Source organism: Gossypium arboreum, unplaced genomic scaffold (genome assembly GCF_025698485.1).
Source record: "Gossypium arboreum isolate Shixiya-1 unplaced genomic scaffold, ASM2569848v2 Contig00185, whole genome shotgun sequence".
NCBI classification, from domain to species: Eukaryota; Viridiplantae; Streptophyta; class Magnoliopsida; order Malvales; family Malvaceae; genus Gossypium; species Gossypium arboreum.
Genome location: NW_026440307.1, coordinates 185,433 through 206,458, shown reverse-complemented (window position 1 = coordinate 206,458; position 21,026 = coordinate 185,433). Strand labels below are relative to the sequence as shown.

The following is a 21,026-nucleotide window of genomic DNA, read 5'->3' as shown; positions in this document are numbered from 1 at the left end:
TGGACACCTTACTCATAGAATTTCTTCATGAAACTTTAACACATGCTTATTTTCATATCCTAGACCTCATAATGATCAAAAAATAATTATTTTAATGTCAGACTTGTGGTCCCGAAACCACTATTCTGACTAGGCCCTAATTTGAGATGTTACAGTCTAGACACACGCCCGTTTGTCTACCCATGTGGACAAAATAAAGGCTATTTACCAAGCCATTTGTCACCCTCATCTACACCTACACATACACAAGTTCAATGGCATAAATCATGGTATACTTAGGCAACCAAAACATCCATAATCAAGATTAGAACGTATCATTTCATTATCACACATAACATACTTACAACATCATATTCTACCAAACCAAATCATACCAAACTCACATCCACAAGTACCGACACAAATACTTCTATCATGCATAATTCTTCTTAGATTTCCTAGCATACCAATGAGTCAATCTCAACCATTCAACAACAAAATCATTAAGCCACATTCAACATTTAGCAAATCAATATGAACTACATCACCAAAGGCATTGGCACACACATGCATATATGTATAAATATGTATACGCTTACAATCAATTTAACCAAAACAAGCCAATTTACATGGCCAAATACCAAATGAAGCCTATGACTATTACAAGCCAATACATTTGGCCAAGATCATGATGACACATATAACAAAATGACCAAGTCCCTATACATGTCATATACTCAAAATGTTAAGATCATCGATACCCAAAATGACAGTTGATAGTGTGGTGCGATCTCTGACGATCTCCAATCCGAGCTAGCTTGGCGACATTATAAAACATGAGAAATAAAAATGGAGTAAGCTATTTAGCTTAGTAAGCCCGTATGAAAGAAGTAAGCAAATCTTACCATATATTTAACATTCAAATAATATAATATAAAATGATGTAATTTACCATTTTCTCATAACCATAATTCCTTTCATTACATGCTTACCTTGAAGGTATCATTTCACAAAGTTAATAATCATAAGCTTTATGTATATACCTATACCATCTCGTAATAACTTCATACTTATTATCATCGTTAGCATACCCAATAAACCACTCAAAATAGTAATATCAAATACTTGGGAAACACAAGGTGTCACATATGTAGCCATTGCTACCTCTATCTCATAACATATATATGCTTGCTCTCTAACCATCAATGGGCCTGCTCACACAAGCCATCAGTCAAGACGTATCTACACAATGCTGCTCACACAAGCTGTCAAGTAACCGCAACATATGCCGGTATACTCAGCCACTGGCAGACGTTCAGGACCAGCACCCGGATTACATAACAGAAAACCCTAGTGACATGTCACTTGTATCCTAATCTATTCCTAAGGTTTGATTGGGATTTCTCGCTTGCCGAAACGTCGTTGGATGTGTCCATAGAGTCATTTATACAATTCAGACAGAATTAAAACATTAAAAATACAATTATAATAAAGCTTATTTACATACGAACTTACCTCGGTTCCAAAAACAACGAAAAGGACCTATTCGTCAATTACTTTATTTTTCCCCCGATCTACACCCAAACTTCATTTTCTTGATCTATAATACCACATTTTACTTATTTAATCATCACATTATTCAATTTAGCCCAAAAACACATCATGAAAAAATTTACATTTTTCCTGTAACTTTTTAACATTTTACAATTTAGTCCCTAAGCTCGTAAAATGAATTTCTTTCAATTTCATCACAACCCAAGCCTAGCCGAATGTTATTTGTACTCATAACAGCCCACATTTTTATCAAAATTTTTTTATCGAAAATCACTTTACAAATGTTGTTCAACGAACAACGAACATGCATTTTCTACCACCAAACATCAAAATATATAAATATTCAACATGGTTAAAATTTTAGACTTTAACTTTCTTTCAAATTAGTCCTTGAAATAGCTAAATCAAGTTACAACGATCTCAAAAATATAAAAATCATTGAAAATGGGACAAGAACGGACTTACAATCGAGCTTGAAAGCTTGGCCAAAACCCTAGATATGTCTTCCTTGTGAATTTCGTCTATGGGGGGATGAAATTGAGAAGGTGGGCATCTTTTATTTAGTTAATTTTGTCCTTATTAGCCAAATTACTAAAATACCCCTAATGCATAACTTTGAAATTTCACCTAAACCATGTCTATTTTTGTCCATCTTAAGGTGGTATAATTGTCATTTAAAGACCTCTAATTAAAAGTTCAAAAAAATTAGACACCTTTAACTTATAGAATTCAAGTTTTGTACCTATGCAATTTAGTCCTTCTAGTCAAATTGGGCACTCAATCGATAAAATTTCTTAACAAAATTTTCACACAATCATTCTATCATGCTGTAGACCTTAAAATAGTAGTAAAATAAATATTTCTACTTTAGATTTGTGATCTTGAAACCACTATTCTGATTTGACTCAAAAATGGGCTGTTACAATAACTATCATCAAACATTCATAATCTACCATTAATCACTCAATTACATTCTTATTCATCAATTGCAACATCCTAATCCTTTAACAGTTTTGCTAAATAGTCCATGGGCTAGCTAGACTAAGCTGCAACGATCTCAAAAATATAGAAATCACTAAAAACCAAGCAAAAAAACACTTACATGCATGGATAGCTATCGTCGAATTATTCAAAGCCCTAACAATGGTATTTCCTTAGCTAATTTTGGTTGAAGATGGTGAAGAAAGATGATAGCCATGTTTTTTTATTTAATTTATCTTAAATAATCAAATTACTAATTTAACCTTTATTAAAACATAAAAAATTCATATAAACCATGTACATAAATGTTCACCCACCTTAATAATTGTCTAATTACAACATAAGGACCTCCACTTTAATATTCCATAGCTATTAGACACCTTTAACTAATAGAATACAAGTTTTACACTTTACACGATTTAGTCTTTTTTATCGATTAAGCATTCAAATGATAAAATTTCTTAAAGAAACTTTCACATAATGATATTATCATGCTGTAGACATTAAAATAATAATAAAATAATTATTTTGACCTCAGATTTGTGGCTCCAAAATCACTATTCCGATTTGACTAAAAATAGGCTGTTACAAGACTTGTAGCAAAAGGTTATACTTAGAAAGAAGGTATCGATTACAAAGAAACCTTCTTTCTAGTTGTCATGCTCAAGTCAATCCGCATATTTCTATCTGTTGCGGCAGCTCTCAGTTATAAGATATGGCAAATGGATGTCAAGACAGCATTTTTGAATGGCTAGCTTGAAGAAAGCATATATATGATGCAACCCACCAAATTTATAGCTAAAGGAAATGAGCATAAAGTTTGCAAACTGCTTAGATCCATATATGGACTTAATCAAGCATCCCACTCATGGAATCAAAGATTTGATCAAGCGATCTAGACTTCTGGATTTGAGCAAAATTTGGATGAACCTTGTGTTTATAAACGTTTAGGGGATGGAAAGGTGATCTTTCTCATTCTATATGTCGATGATATTCTACTTATTGGGAATGATGTAGGGACAATGTCATCGATTAAATTATGGTTAACACAACAATTTTTCTTGAATGACTTGGGTAAAACTAATTTTGTTCTAGACATTCGAATCCTAAGGGATCGAAAGAACAAAGTGATAGCACTTTCTCAAGCTTCATACATAGACAAGATATTGAAGTGTTATGCAATGACGGATTTGAAGAAGAGAAATCAACCCTTCGTATCAGCAAGGGCAAAGCCAAGGGGTTGGCATGGGCCCCGACCCCCCTAAAATGTAAAATTGCTATTCAAGCCCTTAATTTTTTTAAAATTTTAAATTAGTAAAGGTAAAATTGTACTTTGGCCCCCCTAAAATTACAAAGATATAAACTATAAAAAATTAAAATTTCATACAGCCTCCCTAAAAAATTATTCTAGCTTCACCCCTGCGTATCAGGATTTCATCTCCCTTTAGAGGACTGTCCTCAGACAGTGGAAGAAAGAGAGCACATGATAAAGGTTCCTTATGCTTCGGCAATAAGAAGTCTCATGTATGCTATTAATAACTTATAAAAGAAATTTATGTTTTTTTAATATAATTTTATAATTTTACAATTTTTATTTTTATAATATTTTTATATATAAAAATTATAGAAATTATTATAAAATATAAAAAATACCTTTTATTATATAAAAATTTTAAAAATTTTATTTTTAAAATTTTAAATTTTAATAATTTCATATAACTTAAAAAGAGAGAATTATTAACTTAACGGTCAATCATTAAAGTTAACAGTTAATTTTTTTTTTTTGTGCATTTAGGCCATTCAAATACTTAATTGGGTGAGAAAAATAAATATTTTATTGTTTTTTAGAAAATACTAAAGACTTTATTTATTTATTGCATAAATAACCAAAAGCTATGGCCATTTTTTTTATCACTAATCATATTTAATGAATTTAAAATATTTGTCTGTAACATTCATCAAGAGTCTAGAATACTCATTAATGGAAAATTGCATTCTTTTATCGCTTCACTTCAATTAATTTTAAATATAACACTTAACACATTAAATCTTCTCATATCATTATAGAGGTTCATAATAAATTCCATACATCAATCACATTATCAAAGTAATATTTCCATCATATAATACTAAGAAATACCCAAACTATCTTTTCATCATAAAATTATCATTTGCCTATTTTATCTCTTATACAATTTCTTCACAACAATAAGTACTTATCAAGTCTAAAAATTATAACATGGATATGCCCTTAATATAAATCCATAAATTTTGAAAACTACCCTTTTATCCATTTCTCGGTAAATATGTAAAATTTATAATTTAATCTTTATATTTTTATTTTATTCAATTTAGTCTCAAATTATTTTTCTAAATTCATATGCATAACCCATAGCAACTTAATGTCAATAAATAAATTTCAATCTATAATTTCTTAAATTAGTCATTTTACGCTTCAGTCATTATACATTTTATATTTTACAATTTAATCATTTTTCCACATTTTCATATTTAAATTCCGCTTTATTGTTTCCTAACAATAAATTCTTATAACACCTTTTGAATTTTCTCTTTATTGCCTCATTATCCAATTTTTCTATATAATTCATGATAGCATTTCCCGAAACAGTGCCACTTTCTATACCTAAAAAAATCAGGATGTTACAAAATTCATATTAAAGGCTTTATAAGCATAACCATTTTTCACAGGTAAGCATCATAGTTGCTTTACATTTGCATACACATTTTCACATATCTTTAAACTTTATACACATGTTCATTTCATATAATTGTTACCAATGATAGAAAGTTATATTTTCATTCCTCTTTATTTCTTATAACAAATCTTATGTTTTAATATGGTATAGACTCTATCAACTAAAAGCGATAATTAACTAATAAATCTTATTCATGACTATAATGACAATTATCATTAATAACATAATTTCTACACATCAACACATGCAATTAATATCTCTATATCATATATTTAGTTAATATAGTATTTCATGACTAACAATTTCAACACAAGACACTAATAACCTATTCCATGTCTTTTAAGCCATAGAGTTTACAGGTATTTATTTTATAATTAGACTATATTTTGAAATAAGATACCTTTGAGTGCTCCAAAATACGAAATCATGCTTCCATATCCTTGAATCCACTTTCAAATTTGATTGAAAATCCATTTCTATTATCACATTTTTCTATATTTATGAAATTAAACAAAAATCTTCCAAAGCTTTCTAAAAAATTTCTCAAATATTGAGTTTCAAGAATTAGGAAACACCATCCTTTTTTTTTGTTGAAATTTTATTTCTATAACTTCAATTTCTCACACTAAAACTCATGAAAATCTTTGTTAAAAATAGAGTTTTGATGGTGGAAAACTAATATGGAGGTTGTTTTCTAAGAAACTTAAGTGAAATGTCAAAGTTTTGGTGTTGGATCTTTAGGAAATTTGGGAAAAAAAGACTAGGAAGATGAAGAAAAAGAAAGGGAAAACCATGGAAAGAGAGGGGTGGCAGGAAACACCAAAAACACCAAGGAAAGTTTTGGTGTTTCCTAATTCATGAAATTAACCAAAAATTAATATAAGAGCTTCCAAAGCTTTCTAAAAAATTCTCAAATATTGAGCTTCAAGAATTAGGAAACACCATCATTTGTTTTGTTGAAGTTTCTTTCTATAATTTCAATTTCTCACACTAAAACTTATGAAAATCTTTGTTGAAAATAGAGTTTTGATGATGGAAAACTAATATGGAGGTTGTTTTCTAGTAGATTTAAGTAGAATGTCAAAGTTTTGGTGTTGGGTCTTTAGGAAATTTGGGAAAAAAAGACAAGGAAAATGAAGAAAAAGGAAGGGAAAACCGTGCAAAGAGGGGAGTGGCAGGAGCAAGAAGAAGAAGCCTGATCTGGCCTTTCATCCTTGCTTTCCTTTAAAATACAACAAGTGGGCCAAAAGACCCAATTCTAACAATTTTAAGCAACTGATTTAAAGGATAATGGCTAACTAACTTGATCCAAATTCCAAATTCTAAATGCTCAAATTTATTTCAAAAATTAATTATCTTATATAAACAATAGTTTTACCATACAGTTCTAGAGAAAAGTCCAAAATACTCTTACGAGATTACATTACTTTTTTATCCTTTTCTTTTTTTTACTCTTTGTATAATTTCTCCGCAACTATCCAAACTAAAACTTCAAATTTACACGTAGTCTTTAATGTGAATCTATGGGTGGTGAAAATTGAGAAATTTATTTTCAATTTTTCCAGTTTGATTCTGATAAGTGATTTTTATTAAACTATTACATATTTCTACTTAACCTCAAGTCAATTCATCACTAAAAACTCATTTTTTTAATTTGTTCATGTTTGTATTTTATTCCCTAAATTTTTAAATCTTGTCATATTTTCACTTTTACATTTTTTTATTGATTTCTATATCTAAAATCACTTTACTTTTATAAAAATTATTTTATCTGACATATTTTTGAATTTTCTCGAATATTCACTATATCCACCATCAAAATAGTATTACAATGTAATCAGGTAATTTTGGATGCTACAAGTAGGGTGAGTGTTTGATCGAATCGAATGAAAAAATTTCGAATTAATCAAGTCGATGAATCATATTTTATTATCCTAACTCGATTTAAAATTTCCTCGAATTGAGTCGAGTGAGATGAAATTCGAATCAAATCGAATATATTTATTCGAGTTAAATTAAAATATATATTTTAGGTTCTTTTAATTACTATCACCTCTCAGAATCAAATTTGTATACCGTAATCAAATTTGTTATTAACTTTCATCCTTATAATTTATTTATTAATCTTTTATATACGGGTTAACTTATTTGCTTGTTTAGTTACCTTAATTATCTTCTTTCTTGCCACTATATATTTTGAAATTAAAAATATATTAAATGTAAAAATGTGATTTTTAATAATTATTATTTTAAAGATAAAATGTGAAATTGATACCAACATAAAATTTTAACACGATTATTTTATGATTTCACCAATAATTCAATTTTTAAAAAATTTATAAAGAATATGATAAAACAATTCAAAAATATAAATAGTACAAAATGTAAAATTTAATTTAATAATATAAATAGTAGATATAAATAAAATTATTATTGAGATTTAAAATTTTTTGGATAATTTTAATTTTTATTTGAGGGTAAATGGTGAGAAATAAAATTTTATTGAAAAATAAAAAGTTTTGGAGGTTGAAAGAGTAAAATTTGGAGGGGGAATAAATCGGAGAAGTAAAATTTTGAGAGAGAAATATTCAGGAAAAAAAAAAGGGAAGAGAATGAGTTTGAGGCAAAAGGGTTTGGGATGGGAGAGGAGCAAAAGTTACGGGAGAAAAGTAAGAGTGAGCAAAAGTTTTGAGAGAAAAGGGAAGAGATTTAGAAGCTTAAAGTAATAATGTAAATTATTATAGTTTGATATTCGATTTATTCGAATTATTTAACTTATTCAAATTTAAAAATCAAACTTGATTCGAACTCAAAATTCGAAAAAAAAAATTTAAATTGACTAGAATAACTCAATTAATTCGAATAACTCGATTTATTTAATTTAAAATTTAAAAATCGAAAATTTTTTTATTCTTCGAGTTAAATTCAATTTTAGTCGCCCATAATTACAAGTTGTATGTAGCGAAAATTACAAGGTGCCTTAAAAGAATGTACAAAAATTTTTAACCTTACCAAAATTTCTAATGCATTTTGGTATTCATTTTGGTAAACGTTGGCAGAATCGCTCTGTACAATGATCATCTCAACTCTGCAAAACTGTTAACAATTTCTTTTACCTAAAATGTTAAAATGAAAAACAGAAAAGATTTTAATGATATATTCAATTTCCACCAACAAAATCTCCACAAATTTTTACTAGATTCATACCAAAAGTAGTCATAAGAAATCACAACGAAATCCGAGTTATACTGTTTGTGCACGGACTCACTGAGCCTGCTTGTCCGATCCGATCTAACCTCAATAAAGAATGAAACCCTAACACAGGTCAAGAATCATCGGCTTTAGACATAATCGAAAGACGACTAGGCCTTGGCTCGAAAGCGGCTCGGCGTCGTTGCTGATGCGAAGAAGGCCTAATAAGAGCCGTTAAAGCTCTCTTAACCAACTCTCCTTCCACTCCTCCGATTCTTACTAACGAATTCTTCATCGCCGATCTCCTCAAATTCAACGGACTACCAGGAAGAAACGACGCCGTCATCGGTTGACGATTATTCTCGTGCTTCCTCGACAGAGGCAATCCTTTATGGAGAGAACACCGGAAAGACCCCGGGTGCGTCGTAGGGGAACACAAACACGTCCTATTCCTCTGGTGGTGAGAGCCAGACGGCACCGCATTGTTCTTGTTCTTGTAGGAAATCGAACGGTTGGGAGAGATCGGACGTTCGTTGATAGAGAACCGGACGGACGGCGATGACTGAGGAGAATAGCTTCGTCCGTACAGGTTTACACGCGTGGGGGAAGTCGCACGTGCGAAGAAGGTGGAGGATCTTGAAGAGAAGCTTGAGCTTGACGAAGCGAATGCGTAAGAATATGACGAAGAAGAAGAGTCGTGACAAATCGACGGTGAAGATCTTAGGTACGTGGAGAAGTGTAGACCGTATGATTTAGTTCGGGATGACTGTAACGGCATTTTCTTTCTCAGAAAACGGTGGTTTTTGGAGTGAGTTGCGTTAACCTTGTGAAAAGCGAGTAGTGGTATAAAACGAGGAGGGTGGGCGAATCGTAAATAATGATGACTTTGAGAGTGGGTTATATCGTTAGTAGTCAGAGCGGCCGTTGGAAAAGAACCTGGGTTAGGGTTTCGCTTTGGGGATCTGGACGGAATAAGTGAGGTTTCTGGGTTCACGTGCTGGCGCGGGTGTTTCAAGCACCACCGCCAAGAATATACAAATCTTTCTTATACGGATTATCATACCACATCCATCTTCCCTGTAATTGGTACCAGAGTACTCTGGAGTAACGATATTTGGAGAATTAATGTGGTAGTATTCATTATAAGTTTTTATCTTTAATTTGCAATTTAGTTAATTATGTGATTATTTATTTTAAAATTCATATATCTGTTACTTTGTTTTATTTTTGCTTGTTTAAGTTTGAGTGAGAAACTTTAGGCCTTTGAGTGTTAAGACATAATAACATAACAGACGGTTTTAGGTACCATAGATAAATATTATGGAAGAATTGTTTATATAAAGATAAAACTTGCAATTATACTATGCATATAGACTCTAAGAATAAAATAATATTTCACCTCTTAGTAAAGGATTTAATAGTTTAATAGATATAACCTCTATATATTTTAATAAATTATATAATAAAGTTAGTAAAATTGAACAACAAGTTAATAATCTAGGAGAGGTAATCGAATTAGATTTGAACAACAAATCTAAAAAGTATTATCTAATATAAATAATAAATTAGATTAGGTTCTTATTAACAAAAATATAGAACAAGAAATGGAATTAGGTCCTTTATATTATGGTAATAGTAATATAATATTAACCTTATCTCGAGGAAGAAGACACTTCTTTAGAAGAGTCATCTTCTACTAATAAAAGATGTAAAAATCTGAAAAACATAAAAGAAAATATACTGTCAATCAAAAATATAATTTCCAATCTTATAAAGAACTTATAGAACATTGGAAATTTAAATTTCTTGAAAGTATAGATAAAAATGAGCGAGTAGAATATTTAAAATTAATAGAACAACTTTATGAAAAACATAAAGATTTATTTACTTTATTTAATTATCACTATATGATAAATTATGACATTACAGACAGTAGTAGTTCTAGTAATTCTGATAATCAAGAAGATTTAAAGGTTACTAATTATAAATCTGATAAAGAAAACACTTCAACAGGTGAGGAAGAAAATATAGAAATTCCAGAGCCAATGGATATTGAAGAAACGGACCCTTATGGAAAAAGAAAAATGGAGTCAGATATTCAAAACGATGATTATCTTAGAGCTTTAAATAAAGATTTTGAAAAAGTTGAAAATACAATTAGAATTTTTGGTACTCAAACCGAAAATATAGCTATTAATGAAATCAAAACTAAATATCCAGGAGAGTCATCTAGTCAACCTAGTCAACCTATATCATATAGGATTGATGATTTAAATAAAAGAAATGTGCCCAAGGAAGAATATATTTAGACTTAATTAATATTTCAATATTAGAATATGAAAAAACTATAGATGATTGGGCACAGTCAATGACAATTGTTGTAAACAACAACAATAATTGGTCAAAAGAAAAATTTTAAAATTATTTTGTTGGAACATTCCAAGGGGATGTTTTACAATTTTTAAGACGTTGGGAGGAATATGAAAAAGGAAAACAACAAAAAAAAGTCAGTTAATTAATCAGATCGGAACTCCTAATGATCTTTTAAAAGGATTAACTTTTATTCTAAAAAGAATTTTGTGGCTATTTTGACAAAAAGATCAGGATAGTATATCTAGCTATATATTTTCAAAATTTAAATTATGTGATATTGGATATTTAGAAGAATTTTCTAAAAATTTCTTCATAAATACCAAAAACTAAAAAATGAAAACATAGAATTTTAGAAAAACCAATATTTTCATAAATTACCACCACCATGGGATGAAATTTGCATAGCAAAATATACAAATTATCTAGAAAAACATAGCAAAAAAACTAGAGAAGAACCGAAAATATAGATTCTATAGGTAATAGAATAAATTTTACAAAAGAAAGAATAACTTTACATTGCTTACAAACTAAAGCTTCTACACAAGTTAAAAATAAATTAAGTGATAAACATTGTACAAAAATTTTAGAAAATGAGTGGAATTTGGATGTAAATCAATAAGCCTTAAAACTTATAAAAAATATAGAAAGAAAAATAGAAGATATAAATTAGTTAGATGGAAACTAGGAAATAAAAAATATACTAGTTATAACAATAAAAAGAAAAAATTTGTTAGAAGAAAACTTCTTAAAAATCTAAAAACAAATATGTAAATGTTTCATATGTGATGAAGAGGGTCATATAGCAACAAATTGTCCTAATAAAGGAAAAAATGCAAAGAAAATGATAAAACTCTTGATAAACAAGATTTAGAAATATGTTTAGAAGAGGAAATAAATTCGAAGAAATATTATATGAATTAATATCGAAAATGACTCGATTCAGATAATGAAGAATATATATTTATGTTTAATACAGAAGTAGTTCTAAAACCAATTAGAAGAAATTCCTAAGTCTGAACAACATGATATAAAATTCGATAATTTAATTGGAGAAGAAAAGATTTTTCGATGAAATGATAGAAATAATAAATAAAATTATATTTCTAAAGAAGAAATATATAAAATTTCTAAATTCAAAATATGGAGTCAAAAACACATAGAAAAAAGTAGTGACAATACAATCGCTAAAGATACTAGAGGTGGATTAACAAAAATTCCATTATTTACTAAAGATAAAATTAAAAGAATTGGGAAGAAATACCCTCAAGTTAGATATATACATTTGGGTAAAATTATGATAATAATTAGAGCTTTATTTAGAAATAGTCATGATATACCTATAATAGTAGTTTTATTGGATAAAAGATTTGAAAATCCAATAAAAGCAATCGATTAGAGGAATTCATCTAATTTACATACTGGTGTAATAGGTTTTAAAGTTAAACCAAATTACTTTATATCTATTACAGATCCTCTAATAAAAGAGTGTTTATGTTTAAGAATTCAGTCAAAAAATTCTGAAATAAATGATTTAGCAGAAGATCTAGCAATAAGCTGGACTTCTATTAATGAATATACTAATACTGCAAAAGTAGAAATTAAAGAAATAAATAATAAAATTATTGAACTTTTTGAACCTAATAAATTTACTACAGAAATTCAATCAAAATTATTACATTTAAAGGATCTATCAATACCAAGAGACAGGATGATAGATAGAATAAGTGGTGCTAGAACTTCAAAACCTGTAAGTACTATATAATATATGTCATCAGGAGAAAGATTATATTTTAAAAATAATGCTATAACAAATACAAATAATAATTTAGTTTTACTCTCAAATACTCAAATAGAGGAAGACGAGGATAATATAAGTACAATTTCAACACCCATAGGAATGAAAACAATTCAAATACCTATTTTTCCAACAGAACCTAGTAGAAATTCTAGAAACACTAGAATGGAAGAAATTCAAACCTCAACAATTATTCAAAAGATGAAAATTAGAAATAGTGATGTTATTACATTTTCAAATTTTCAACCAAGAAAATGTTATACATACATTGAAATTACATTTCAATTTAGAGAATATAAAACATATTCTTTACATGCTTTATTAGACACTAGAGCTACCACCAGTAGTTGTAGAAAAAATGTCATTCCTGTAGAAAAATGGGAACCAATGAAAAATCCAATTGGAGTTATAGGAATAGATGGTAATGAAACCATAATAGGATTTAAGGCTAGAAATATACCAATCTACATAAATAATGTTAAATTTGTTATTCCTAAAATATTATGTTTTCCTGAAATGCATGGAGAAATATTATTAGGAAATAATTTTATATATCAAGATTTACCATTTTCTATAGATAAAAATCTAATAATATTATCTACGAAAAGACTTCAGAGAAATACCTTTAGTAGGAAATCATAAATTTGTATGTGATAAAAATTTTACACCACCAACAAAAAAACAAACTAGAAAGCAGATCATTGGTTGTTTAAAATTCTAGAAGATAATTTTAGTGAAGAACCATTAAAATTATGGCAAAATAGTCTTAGATATTGTGAAATAAAATTGGAAAATCCCAATAAAATCATTAGAGTAAAACCTATGATCTATATTAAACAAGATATAGATGCATTTGATATACAAATCAAAGAATTATTAGAAAAATGATTAATAGAAAAAATTAATAGGGGAAAAGGGGAAAAGCTAGGATGGTAATTAATTATAAAAGATTATGTCCGATAATCTCTGCTGTTGAAGCTGTTGAGAATCGCCTCTTTGACACTACCAGATCAGCATCAGCTAACTCTCCAGGCTAAGCCAATAAGATCGAATAAGAGGAAGTTTCTCTCAGAGAAGGAGCAAAGCAGTCCCAATGCCCACAGATCTGCATTATTATACGAGGATATAAATCAAAATATTATTTTTGATGGATATTTTACTCCAAGAAAGGATGTCTTAATTAATCAAGCTAAACAGGCAAAATATTTTAGTAAATTTGATTGTAAATCAGGATTTTGACAAATAATGCTAGCAGATGGATCTAAACCTTTAACAGCTTTTACTGCACTTAGTGGTCATTATCAATGGAAAGTAATGCCATTTGGATTATGTAATACACCTCAAATCTTCCAAAGATGGATGGATTCTATATTTAATAAATATAAAAATTCTATATAGTTTATAAAGATGATATTCTAGTATTTTGATTCATTAAAAAACATAGAAAACATTTAAATATCATTTCTCAAGAATTCATGAAACATGGAATAGTCTTGAGTCCTAAGAAAATAGAATTAGAAAAAACAGAAATAGAATTTTTAGGATTAAATTTATCAAGAAATGATCTTAAACTACAAGATCATATTATTATAAAAATAAAAGAATTTCCTAAAACTATTAGAGATCAAAAACAACTTCAAAAATTTTTAGGAATAGTTAATTATGGAAGAAATTTCTTTCCTAACTTATCTAAAAAAGTAGGTGAGTTATATGAAAATTTTAAAAGGATAAACCTTTTATTTGGTCTAAAAAGATTTAGAAATTATAAAAATATAAAATCGAAATAAATTATAACCCAAAAGTTTATTTACCTAAACAAGGTGATAAATTAATTTTAGAAACAGATGCATCATAAAATTATTAGGGATGTATTTTAAAAGCTAAAACAGTTACAAATGAAGAATTAATATGTGGATATAGTTCAGGAAAATTCAAACCAAATGAAATTAATTATACTATATATGAAAAAGAATTATTAGCTATTAAAAAGGAATAAATACTTTTCTTATATATTTAGCATCTGAAAATTTTATTATAAAAACTGATAATCAAGCAGTTAAACAATTTCTTACTAATGAAATATGTACTTTTAATTTTGAAATATTATATGTGAAAGGTACTGATAATACTCTTGTTGATTATCTTAACAGGCCTATGGATAGAGGTAAAAAAACCTCTAGAACAAGTAGGAGAATGGACTATTGTCCATGAAAAACCCAACAAAAGGGAAGACAATAAATCCTAATCAAGGATTTGTTACAATATCTCCACAAGTATCATTTTATCCTAATTAGGGATATTATGTTCCTTGTCAACTGGTAAGACAACCAGTTAGATCTCAACTATCTCCAGTTAAATCTCAATTATCTTTTACACCAAGAACGGTAAGCCAATACCCTTGGTCTCAAGATCCAAATTCAGCATCTCAAGCTAGTTATTCTAAAATTATAAAAGGAACGGAGTATTTTTTGAAACAACAACAAATTCCAGAAATAAAAGATTTTTATAATCCAGGATTATCACCAGAATTATATAATTTCATAAATGAGATATGAAAAACCCATATTTCTGAACAAAGAGCTAATTTCAGAAGAGCTCTTATAAAATTCTCACAATTCTTAGTTGAAAAAAAACTAAAGAAAATGAATATCATGATTTATTATTAAAATCTATTTTATATAGAGATTGGTATGAGCTTGAAATATAATAGCCCAATTTTGGGCCTAGTCGGAATAGTGATTTCGGAACCGCTATTTCGAGGATGGAAAATTTATTTTTAATGTTATGTTATGTGTTATAGCATGATTATATGAGTGGATGAAAATTTTGGAGAAATAATTTTAGCGATTTCATACTTAATTATCCGACCCATGATCTTGAACTAGCTGCCATCGTGTTCGCTTTGAAAATATGGCGACATTACTTATTTGGTGAGAAGTGCCATGTATATTCGGATCACAAAAGTCTCAAATATTTGATGACTCAAAGAGACTTGAATCTGCGACAAAGACGTTGGCTCGAGTTGTTGAAAGATTATGAGCTTGTCATTGACTATCACCCGGGAAAGGCTAATGTGGTTGCGGATGCCTTAAGTTGTAAATCACTGTTTGCTTTACGAGCGATGAATGTACACTTGTCTATTCTATCCGACAATGTGTTAGTGGCAGAATTAAAGGCCAAACCATTGTTGATTCATCAAATTCGTGAAGCTCAGAAAGTCAATGATGAACTGGTTGCAAAACCGGTTGAATGTGTTTCGAATATGGAATCAGAGTTTCAAATTGATGATGACGATTGTTTGAGGTTCAGAAGTCGTTTGTGCGTTCCAAGAAATTCAGAACTTATTTCGATGATTCTGAACGAAGCTCATTGTAGCCGAATGTCAATTCACCCGGGGAGTACGAAAATGTACAACGATCTGAGACGTCAGTTTTGGTGGCATGGTATGAAACGAGACATTTCCGATTTTGTTTCGAAGTGCTTAGTATGTCAGCAAGTGAAGCGGAACATCAAGTGCCTACGGGTTTACTTCAGCCGATCATGATACCTGAATGGAAATGGGATCGAGTCACGATGGATTTTGTATTTGGGTTGCCAGTGTCGGCAAGTAAGAAAGATGCGATTTGGGTTGTTGTTGATAGACAGACTAAGTCGGCTCACTTTATCCCCGTACGCACAGATTTTTCATTGGATAAACTAGCTAAATTGTATGTTTCTCATATTGTGAGATTACACGGGGTACCTATTTCTATTGTGTCGGATAGAGATCCGAGATTCACCTCACGATTTTGGAAGAAATTGCAAGAAGCTTTGGGTACCAAGTTGCATTTTAGCACCGCTTTTCACCCCAAACCGATGGTCAATCCGGCGGATAATTCGGATACTTGAGGATATGTTGAGATGTTGCATCCTCGAGTTTAGTGGTTCATGGGAGCGATTTACCTTTGATTGAATTCGCACAACAATAGTTTTCAATCAAGTATTAAGATGGCACCTTACGAGGCTTTGTACGGTCGTAAATGCCGTACACCATTGTTTTGGACCGAGCTCGGTGAAAGTAAAATTTTCGGAGTTGATTTGATTAAAGATGCTGAACAGAAAGTAAATGTAATCCGTGAAAGTCTGAAGGCAGCCACAGATCGTCAGAAGTCGTACGCGGATTTGAAACGAAAAGACATTAAGTATCAGGTGGGAGACAAAGTGTTTCTTAAAGTTTCACCTTGGAAAAAGATACTCAGATTTGGCCGTAAGGGCAAATTGAGTCCTAGATTCATTGGGCCGTATGAAATCTCCGAACGAGTTGGTCCAGTAGCATATAGGTTGCTTTTACCCCCTGAACTTGAAAGGATCCACAACGTTTTTCATGTTTCGATGCTTTGACGTTACAGATCTGATCCTTCGCACATAATAAGTCCCTCCGAGGTTGAAATTCAAGCCGATATGAGTTATGAAGAAGAACCAATTCGTATCCTAGCTCGTGAAGTGAAAGAGTTGCAAAACAAAAAAGTTCCTTTAGTAAAAGTGTTATGGCTCAAACACGGGATGGAAGAAGCTACTTGGGAACCCGAGAACTCTATGAAAGAACGATACCCAAACCTATTTATCGGTAAGATTTTCGGGGACGAAAATTTTTTAAGTGGGGGAGAGTTGTGACAGCCCTAAAGTGACCCTAGTCGGAAAGCGGTTCCAGGACCGCTAAACCAAATCACCGAAGTATTTGATTATGATATTTATTGTCTAAAATGTGTGAATATGAATGTGTGGAAGTTTTAAGCTTTGATATAGTCGATTGCATGTGAATTCAGCTAATAGGACTTATGTATGACACTTTTAAAATGTGATAGTTTAATCTATAAGGATCAATTAATACATTCTATAAGAATGAAGGGTTTGCATGTCAAATATCCATTTATTATGAGTAGTGGCCGGCCATGGATGGGTCATAGATGGTAATATGAATTTCCTATTAGCATTATGGGTTTAGAAAATAAAATAGTGAATTAAGAATGATAAAACATGAGGTGAGTGGGAGGAGAAACCAAAGTTGTCTCCCCCTTAATCCCCATTGCCGTGACTAGAGAAAGAGGAGGAAAAACAAAGTTCTTTCTTTGTTGTTCAACTTGGCCGAATAGAAGAAACAAAGGAGGGGAAGAATTTCGGTCACTTGAATCCTTAGGAAGGTTAGTATATTGTGTTGAAATTGTGAAATAATTACTTGTTTTAGGTAAATTATCATGGTTCTTGCTTAGCCCATGCAAAAATTTCCACTTTTGATGGGTGAATATAGCCTTCGGCTATGGTTATAAGGGAAGGAATTTTGATTATTTTACTTGAATCTTGATGATGAATGTATTGAGGAAAGAACTTGGTCTTTCTAAAAATATGAATGGTTAAAGCTCATACTAGTAATAGCCGAATTAAAGAATACTTGATGTCAAGAGTAAATGTTGTTCATGTTATTCGGATGAGAAAGGGTAGTTAGGTGAAGTAGAGTCTAGCAAATGAGCACATACGTGCACTAGTTGCTAAATGAAGAAAAATCGGCTAACAAGCGTGTACTAAGGCCGAATATGATTTTGAACATTATTGAGTAATGTATGTGTTTTGAATCGATAGAATGGAGAGGATGCTTTAATTGTGTTATGAACAATTATATGTTAAATTAAGGTTTGCTAAGCTAGCTATTAAGGTGAAGTGCAAATGTTAGTATGTGATTACTAGTGTATATATGGTATTAGCCGAGTTTTGAACTTGAAACAAAATGGTATTTAGTCAATACAAGTAACCATATTTGTAGAATGTATTAAGTATATAATTGGCCTAAACATAGACATGCATATTCGGCCACATGAGATAGATTGGTGTTGCATGTATTCGGTTAGAGGCAAGCATATTGATGCTTTTATCTTGGCTTAGATAATCGGCTAAAAGAGAGTGTGGGCTAATATATTGAGTTTGATTCATGATTTCATATATATGTGACTCTAATGTCTAATGTATATATGGGCTAAGTACCTTGAGTTTCTCTTTTTGATGTTTAAATAATTAAATCAATTTATTTGTTAAATTAAGCTCAACAGCAAAGGGGAACTAAATCTGATAAAGGGAAGGAAAAAGTGATCGAACAGCCGTCGAAATCGTTTGACAACATCCAAGGTAAGTTTTCGAGTAATGGAACTTAGATTATGGTTCGATTAGATCATGTTATAAGCAAATCACAATCATGCTTTTGTATGTGGCTATTGAGCCGAAAATGGTAATGCTTGATAAGTGACTTGTGTTTGAATTCTAATTATGAAAATGAAATATAGATGTGTCATGATTTATGGTTATGTGCATGAATATTCGGATGATAACCGGGCTAAGTCCCGAAGGCATTTGTGCTAGTGACTAATTTCGGGCTAAGTCCCGAAGGCATTTGTGCTAGTGACTAATTCCGGGCTAAGTCCCGAAGGCATTTGTGCGAGTTACTATATCCGGGCTAAGTCCCGAAGGCATTTGAGAGAGTAGCTATGTCCGGCTAAATCCCGAAGGTACTTGGTTGGGGAATGAGCGATCTTGCTGTAATAATTTCAATTAATACGCTCGTAAAATCCCAATGATGAGGTATGTTTTGTATATGCATTGGAATAGTTGATTCCTTTTAAATATTATTCGCTCAGTCGATAAATAAGCTTCCGGCCTTTGGTTAAGTTGATCCCTTATGCATGAATACAAGGGTTGGAAATGTGAAGTAGGAATGATTTTGAGAATATGTGTATATGAATTATCCGTTTAGTCATATGAATGCTATACTTCAATTGTGCCTAATTTCATTGCTCAAAACTTACTAAGCATTAAATGCTTACGCCGTTCTTTGAATCTCTGTTTTATAGATTTTGGTTCGTCAGCTATCGGACTCGGGATTGTCGAAGTCGAAGTCGTCCACACTATCAAAGCCCTTTTGGTACACTTTTGGTTGAACTCTGAAAATGGCATGTATAGGACTACCCTTGTTGTTGTTGGTCATGTACCCTTTGGTTTTGTATAAATTTGGATAGCCATGCGAAAATGGCTAATATATACTTTGAGCATAGTATTATAATCGTTTTGTATGTTGTTCATTGAGAGGTATGGAAATGTTTGGTAACGATTAGCCATTGGAATGGTTAATCATGATCAGTTTGGTGCTTTGTATGACAAATTCTAGTTGATTCATGGAAAACCATGAAATAGGTAAAGTTTACCTTAAAAACAGATGCTGACAGCAACAGTGGTATGGATTTGAAAAATCACTAAAAATAGTAGGAATGGAATTAAATAGTGAATAATTGATGTAATCGAACCTTGATGAATCTATTTTCATATGAAAGTAACGAAACGATCATATGAGCCGTATTTTATGAGATGCTTAAGTTTTCATGAAACAGGACCAGAGCGATTTCTGGATCCCCTGTTCCAACTTTGGAAATTCACTATAAATTAACCAGAGGTAATTAGAAGTCATACCCTATATGTACAGATTCCTTTTCGAGTCTAGTTTCTTTAGAAACAAACGGCATAAGTATTGAAGTCCTGTACAAATAGATATCTAAGTCGTAATGCATGAAGGTCAGAGTAGTCAAACCCTGAAACAAGGGAGACTTTAACTAATAAACTGTACTAATTGGCTCGACCAAAAATTCCAGAAAAAAATTTGTAGATGGATATATGAGTCTAGTTTCAGGTAAAATTTACGAAACTGGTTTTCAAGTTTTGGAACTCAAGATATGATTTTTAAGGTGACAGTGACGCAGTTAGCCAGCTTGTCTGGAAATTTTTAAAATGGTCTGTGAAAATAAATGAATTAAGTCTGTTAGCACCTCGTGTTCGACTCCGGCAACGGTCTCGGGTACGGGGTGTTACAATTTTATTGGTATCAGAGCCACGGTTTAGTCGATTCTAGGACTACCGTAATACGTTTGGGTCTAGCTATACATGCCATTATGTGATTATTTGATAGTGTAGTGATTTCTGACAATTGAAAAATGTGTTTATTTATAGTAATGGATCCCGATCCCAACCGAGCGGTAGCTGATGATCTTGAGAGTGTAGCGCCTGCTCCCTTTGTGACGAGTGCTTGCGGATTCTCAACCTATTGCTAGTAATCCGAATGATGAAGCTAGACAAGCTTTTTATAGCGTGATGAATGATTGGTTCAACCAATACATTCGAACTAATACGGCTGTTCCACAACCTCCATTCCCGACTAATACCACCCCCGCACCTACAATACCTCCGGCAACTGACCAAATAAGGTCAAATAAGCCCCCAGTGGACAGAATCCGAAAACACGGGGTTACTGAATTTAAAGCTACGGACAGCGATGATGCCGAGCAAGCTGAATTTTGGTTGGACAACACTATTCGGGTACTCTATGAGCTATCTTGCACATCCGATGAGTGCCTAAAGTGTAC

General features: G+C 31.0%; 1 protein-coding gene across 1 annotated transcript; it reads right to left on the bottom strand.

Annotated features, from left to right (window-relative positions):
• Positions 1-8,102: 8,102 nt before the first annotated feature.
• Positions 8,103-9,733, bottom strand: LOC108466578 (uncharacterized). Its single transcript, XM_053024834.1, has 2 exons — positions 8,439-9,733; positions 8,103-8,347 (listed from the first exon to the last, which is right to left on the bottom strand). The coding sequence occupies exon 1, from the start codon at positions 9,199-9,201 to the stop codon at positions 8,557-8,559; it is 645 nt and encodes a 214-aa protein (XP_052880794.1). The 5' UTR covers positions 9,202-9,733; the 3' UTR covers positions 8,103-8,347; positions 8,439-8,556.
• Positions 9,734-21,026: the final 11,293 nt, after the last annotated feature.